Source organism: Ctenocephalides felis, unplaced genomic scaffold (genome assembly GCF_003426905.1).
Source record: "Ctenocephalides felis isolate EL2017-DRISC unplaced genomic scaffold, ASM342690v1 CF-g0.4_SCAFFOLD_03571, whole genome shotgun sequence".
Lineage (NCBI taxonomy): Eukaryota > Metazoa > Arthropoda > Insecta > Siphonaptera > Pulicidae > Ctenocephalides > Ctenocephalides felis.
Window position 1 is genome coordinate 56,279,203 of NW_020539725.1, and position 6,794 is coordinate 56,285,996.

General features: G+C 28.7%; 1 protein-coding gene across 1 annotated transcript; it reads right to left on the reverse strand.

The window, feature by feature from the left end:
* Positions 1-1,398: 1,398 nt before the first annotated feature.
* On the reverse strand, positions 1,399-5,055 carry LOC113386312 (cytosolic carboxypeptidase 6-like). The gene is made up of 16 exons (XM_026624101.1): positions 4,941-5,055; positions 4,485-4,607; positions 4,291-4,415; positions 4,123-4,217; positions 3,887-4,009; positions 3,647-3,725; positions 3,443-3,572; positions 3,211-3,339; positions 3,026-3,120; positions 2,835-2,955; positions 2,634-2,718; positions 2,450-2,562; positions 2,010-2,133; positions 1,781-1,930; positions 1,596-1,714; positions 1,399-1,535 (listed from the first exon to the last, which is right to left on the reverse strand). Exons 1-16 carry the CDS (start codon positions 5,053-5,055, stop codon positions 1,399-1,401), a joined length of 1,863 nt encoding a protein of 620 aa, XP_026479886.1.
* Between the last annotated feature and the right edge of the window lie 1,739 nt (positions 5,056-6,794).

A 6,794-nucleotide genomic window follows, 5' to 3' on the forward strand; every position in this document is an offset into this window, starting at 1 on the left:
CGCTTTCATAACGGAAACTTTGTCTAATTCGGGTCACAGACAAAAGATGGCAGGGCATATAACAATTTGTGAAAACAGTACGTTTTTTTCAAAACTTTGTGCATGATGTCACATATACAGTGTCGAAACGTACAAAATAAATAGTTCAATTATTTATTGCTATTTATTTCAACAACAATTTGGATGCAGATAAACATTCAAGAATAATATATTAACTATTTACCGTTTACAAATGTGGTTTCCAATCTGTGGGTCGCGCTTCCTCATGGAGGGCCCAAAGGCTATTGTTACAGCGTAGCTTTCGAAGTACTATTTTCGAAAATTAATTAAAAAATGTTAAAACTAAATAAAAAAATGAATGAACAGATATAATTATTTTTTATATTATTAGGTATTATGATTTATTAATTTGTAGCTTAATAAAAAATAATAATATCGGAATTATGGAATTAGATAAAAAAAATTAAGAGGGGCAAAACCACTTTTTCAAAAAAAAAAAAAAAAACTGGAGAAGCGTTACAAAAAGGTTGAAAACCACTAATTTACGAGATAAGCACATTTATTACAAATGTGCTTGAAATTTCAAATAAAATCTTTATAATTTTCTCATAAACATTTTATTATTTAACATGATAATGAGTATTTATTACTACAAATATCATAATTTAAAATTTAAGTTTATTAATATTATTTTACTTAAGCAAATGCGATAAAATTTGTAAATACATTAATATAATATTTGTATATTTATATTATAAATACGCAAACTCGTACCTCTTTATTTATTACTGTATTTTATGAAGTTTATTATCTAGTTGTAAGTGGCATTTTGCCTTAACAGAAGTAGTAAAAGCTTCTCGATATCTAATATCTAAAAATCGATTTAGTAAAAATTGAGATTTAGCAACATTTGAGTTAATAAGTTGATGTTATAATTTTGAAATTTTGACCCGGTCCAATCAACTATTGATAAATTTTTGAAACTAATTTCCGAGATTTTTTTTATCAATTTGGAAGCATTTGAGCCCCTGGGAGCATGGAAATTCTAAAATATCCATATTAAGGACCACCCTGATGTACCATATATATATATATACCCCTTTTCCAATTTTGGTGTCAAACGATTCAGAATTAGTTCATTCCGTCAAAAAACTCAAAATGAGCAATACGGTCTTTCTGAATATGAATATACCATAAACTTCTCATTCGGGAAGATTCTTTTGTCTGATGCGATGTCTTCAAAGATTTCATACATCTTTGAGCCAGTAAGATTAATTTTAAGCGAAATTATTAAAATAAATCATATTTTTCAAATCTTTCATTGCCTCCCACATCGCAATGCCCAAGCATGGCTGGTATGATTGTACAAGCATCCTGATTAAAACACCTAATAAATTTCTAGGATATTCGTTTTCGTGCTTTATCTAGTCCACCCTTTGTCAATTGATTAACATTAATAACAGACAATGTAGGTTTTGCATTGATATTTATAATTTGTTTTGCAGATTTGCATTCTTGAGTTGCATTAATCAAATCTGAAAATCGTTTATGCAAATATCATATTACAATCTAAAATATAATGTTAATTTTTTTACCTGTCTTCGTAGATGAATGAAGACCACCTAACATATTATTATTTGTCCCTGCACAAGTGCTTGTTCTTTTGAAACTTTTGATTAATCTTTTATCAGAGGACCAAGCTTGAGATTGCATTCTGAGTAATGCAAATTTAGTAGAATTCAAACGATTCGTTTTATATAATATTATAAAATTAATTTACCTGGTAGGTGACAAAGGTTCATCTGAAGATTGACTTGTATTAATCAACATATCCAGAAGATTATGCTTGTGCAATGGTGCCTGACTACGTGGTGCTTTTGGTGATAACATTTCGCTTTTCTCTCGTCGACTCGAAATTTTCCTTCGCGATCTGAAATTCGATTAGACACATTAGTTAGATATTGGTAATTCAGTTCATAACTTTCTGATAAAAATAAATTTCAAAATACCTCGATTTTCTTTGGTTCTTTGCATTTGCTACATCCAGTATGGTATCTTTAAGACTTGGCATCAACCCTAAAGAAGTATAATAATCATATAGTGTTTTTACTAATCGTTCGCCAAGTCTGAGATCTGATTGAAAATCCTTTTTATAAGTAAAATATATTGAATTATTTCAAAGACAAAATAAACTATTGGTGTATGGCATCTTGCCTTAAGGCAAATTGCTGGAACTTTCCGTACCAAAATTTAATATTCAAGGAGAAAAATGAGTAATGAATAAATATTGATCAATGTATAACAATTGTTTTAAACATTTTCAAATAGATAATTATAATCACTATATATTTTATAGTCCAGAAATTGATTTATTATTAACTGCTATAATTTATTGGCTTTCAATATGTTTAATATAAGTTAAAATGCCAGTATTTTAAAAAGAGGATACAATCTTCTTCAGTATATGGTATGGGTTTCTTAAACCCCTCAGGTTTAAATCCATACATAGATACATGAACTGTGTAAATGTTTACATGATCTGGTAAAATTGAACACAAAAACCTGGAATAAAATATATTGCAAAAAAACATACTATAAAATTATCTCAATTATACATTGGTCACATATATTACCTTCTGGCAGTACCTTGTTTGTGAGAGTCACCTGCGTTATACATTGTATTTTCAGCTGCATAATCCGCCATTTTTCTTCGGCCACCTAAATTAAAACGATGATATTAAAACCCTATCACATAAAACGATGATATTAAAACCCAATCACATACATAATTGCAAAAATAATTATTTTATCTAACAAACCTATGCCTGAATAACATTTAGCAAAAACAAGATGCCTCTCAAATCTGTATACGTCCTCGTAGGCATTTCCATAAACAAACGTTCCTAATCTTCCAGGATGTGCATGTATATCTAAAACAAAATCCAGTTTTGTATTCTGCAATTAATAAAAACTGTACAATATATTGAATTATATTGAAAAAATATATAACATAAATTGCTATTACCTCATTTTCAATGTTTTTCAGCATCTCAGTCACTGCATATGTACTAGGATGTGTAAAACGACCAGCTGTGTGCCAAGTTCGATTTAAATCCAAGCCTTAGAAAATAAAATGTATAAAGGTAAAATAAATATTAAATGAAAAATTGTAAATTTGTAATGAATTTTTCATGATAAATATGCGCTCACCTATTAAATTAGTTCTTTGATTGCCTAAAAACACACCATCAGGATTCATCATTGGTATTATGATAAATTTTATATTATCTCTCATACAGCGCGCTATTGGATGAGTAGAAATTAAAAACTCCAACATTCCTAAAAATAAATAAGTAGAATACATAGAATAATAAATTTGACTTTACTAAAAGATTTATTAATGTATCAAAGTATTTGTAAATATGTGAATTAATAAATTTACCTTGAACAACAAAAGACGAAGGTGATTCTCCTGCATGGGTTCTTGCTAATACCACAACTACACGTTGTTTTTGATCACTACTTAGAGCTTTGTTTTCTCCTATTTCAATCATATCTACATCACGATTTTGCTATTTGAAATAGCCAATAATATAATTATCACACAAGATTATGAATCTATCTATCTAAATAAAATCTAACGTACCACACTTTTAGCAATACAAGTTCTTTTCATAATATCGGGTGGTGCCTTCAACTCTAGTGATCCTAAACAAGCTCGCAACCTAAAATTAGAAAAGATTTAAATAATAAAGTGCCAGTTTGTATTTGATGAAATAATCGAATTGAAATAAATTTACTAGGTCTATGTGGATTACTCGGACACAAAATTCACTTGTTTGTAGTACAATGCAATATTTTTTAATAGAAATTTTAATAACTATACCTAGAATAACTATATGGAGGTCCAGCAGCAAACTGAAACATTTCATCTTCCTTATCAAAAGCAAATGCCAGTGAGACAGCAGTTTTTCCTGAGTAGAACACACTGCCAGGTGGAATGCGTTGCCTAAAAATATATTAAGGTAATTTTTTTTTTTATTTCAATTTCTCACATTTATACAAATTATAATTAGCTTGGTATTTTTTGTACACCTTAATTTACATTAAAAATATATTTACCATTTTGGTCTAGATGTAGATTTAACCAAAGGTGTCATGCCATCTCGAAACAAATTTTTTCTATTACTGATATTCACTATGTTAAAAATAACACGCTGAAATTTAAGACATAAAATTAAAATTAAAAAATCCTTAATTCATTAAGTGAAAAATAATATTTCAACCTACTTGGTCTTGTCTAACATTATCCACTGTAAAATTAAACCAGAACCGAAACCTTGGGCTGCAAGTGTCTGGACGTACGTACAAATCATATTCAAATTCTGCCACCAGATCAACTCTACCCAGATTTCCTTGCAAATTAACAAAAAACATTTATATTTAAATTGATCTAAAAGAAATATATTGAAGTAATTATTTACCCGTTTCAAAAGCTGCATCAAAACAAAGATGACCTCTTTTAGCTTTTCCACTGTGACCCACAGGCCTAATAACTGCCCTTGAAACATTTCCAAGGCCTCCTTCACCATCACTATCCTCACTGTCTAATAGTAAAATACTAATTAATAATTGACTGAAATAAATATTTAATATTTGAATAAATATGCATGATTTGAACAGGACTATGAACCTTTGCAGCATCGACATCTCCAAATTTATACTAGCCAAAAAAGGTCTGTATAGAAAATTTATTTCAACTTTTGAAAGTAATTGCCATAATATAAATATTAAACATTAAATTTAATACATTTATTGTATTTTTTGGAGTTAAATATATGTACTCTAAATTCTAATCCATCGATGTTCTCCGTAAAGATACATCATATTTTGATGCAAATTAAATTATATTATAATTTTGAATATTTATTATAAAGCACCTTCTTCATTTCTTTGATACATGCTGGTATGTTGCAAAGGATCCCTTGCTTTTAAAGTAGTTTTAGGTTCCATTTTAATAGTGTCAACTTCCGAATCACTACTTTTATTCTCCATAATTAATTATTGGTAAATTCCTTTTTTAATTTATAGTAACAAAATTGCCTAATCGTTTATAATGCTTTAATTGTATGATTAATAACAAATAGATTCTTTCAAGAGTATGCAAAAATATTTAGAATAAAAAAAATATAAATTTTGCTTCATCTATATAACCACGTGGCTGTTCAATTCACGTGCAACTGAATATATTTCTGAATCTAACGAATTATTTCACACTATAGAACTTCATGAAGCCACGTTCATACTTACATACCATAAATAAAATAAAACAAATAAACTAGTGGAGCGCATGGTATCGTGCCTTAAGGCAAATTGCTGGAACTTCCCGTACCGTAATTAAACATTCGAAGAATAAAAATAATCAGTCAACAAAAATGTCTATGAGTAAATATTATAACAACTAGACTTTTCATTATTTGTTGTTTGTGAACAGTATGTGAAAACTTATTAGATTAGACGACGTTGTTTATATATGTTTGAATGAAATAAATATAAACAAAGTCTAATTAAGCGGACTTATTGTTAGAATGAACATGTTTTTTTCAAATGCATCAATTTTTCGTTTGCGAAATATATGCACTGAGTTAACAATTTTAAATAGTTCATGTAGTATCAACTATATAAACATAAAAAGTATTTAAAAAAATTGCAGTGACGCGTCAACCAACTCAGCTATAACGACATGCTCACGCACAACGCTATGAGCGGATGTCTAGGATCTAATCGGAATTTCTGCACTTTTTGCTCTGTACCTCCGAAATGGCTGGACCTGCCTATACCAAAAACTAATCAGCACGTCTTCACATCAATACGAATCGAATGTTTTTTGAATCATTCAAATTGGCCGATTTGCTCTCTCACAATTTGCTATTTTTGCACTTTTTGCTCCGTATCTTCGGAACAGCTAGACCTGCCTTTGCCGAAAACTAATCAGCACGTCTCCTTATCAATACAAATCGAATGTTTTTTAACTTGTTCAAATGGTTGATCCGTGTTCCCGAAATCGTCGACGAAAATTTGTATCCGCACACACACACGCACACACATACACACACACATACATCCATTTTTTCTAAGGTATATATAAAAATTTTCATTTTCGATTATTTTGAGATTGCTATAACTTACAGCCTACGGTTAAAAATGGTCAACTTGTGATTGCTGTTGAAAAAATAAGGAAAAAAATTTAAAAGGTGAAGAAGGCATAAATTACCAGGCGGAACATCGAACAATCGATTTTATTATATAGTTTTGAAATAAGTAAAGATGTTTGAATTTCACAAAAAAGCGAAAGAAATGCTCAGAACTGTTTAATGTGAAAATATACAGTTTTTTATATACTTAGTTCTTAGTTATAACTTTTATTACCTGACATATCTAATAGGAGCTTTGTAGCATTATATATGAATCCAATCTGAAAAATTTAAAAATTAATTATTTGAAAGCAAATTACAATTGTAATTGTAAAAATATTAATATTTTTGTAGATCCTTCAAAATTCTTAATCGCTATTGATATTTGACAAAAGCATTGTCGTAACTTTAGACTGAATTAATTAAATAATTTAATTGAAATTAGACAAAAAAACACATGTGAATACATAATATAAGATAATATTGCTATTAATTAATATATTTTGGATTCTAATCAGCTAAATTACTTTTACAATCTAAAATACAAAATCTTCTGGCATCACTGTCAAAGATAAATTAACAGTTACAGTTTTTTTTCAT

Excerpts from the sequence above, each read along its gene's own strand:
- LOC113386312 (XM_026624101.1), bottom strand. The coding sequence starts at position 5,055 with ATGGAGAATAAAAGTAGTGATTCGGAAGTTGACACTATTAAAATGGAA. Across the intron at positions 2,956-3,025 it reads TGAAAAACATTGAAAATGAG|AATACAAAACTGGATTTTGT; the intron begins GTAATAGCAATT and ends TATTAATTGCAG. Across the intron at positions 2,134-2,449 it reads ACCATATACTGAAGAAGATT|ATCTCAGACTTGGCGAACGA; the intron begins GTATCCTCTTTT and ends ATTTTCAATCAG.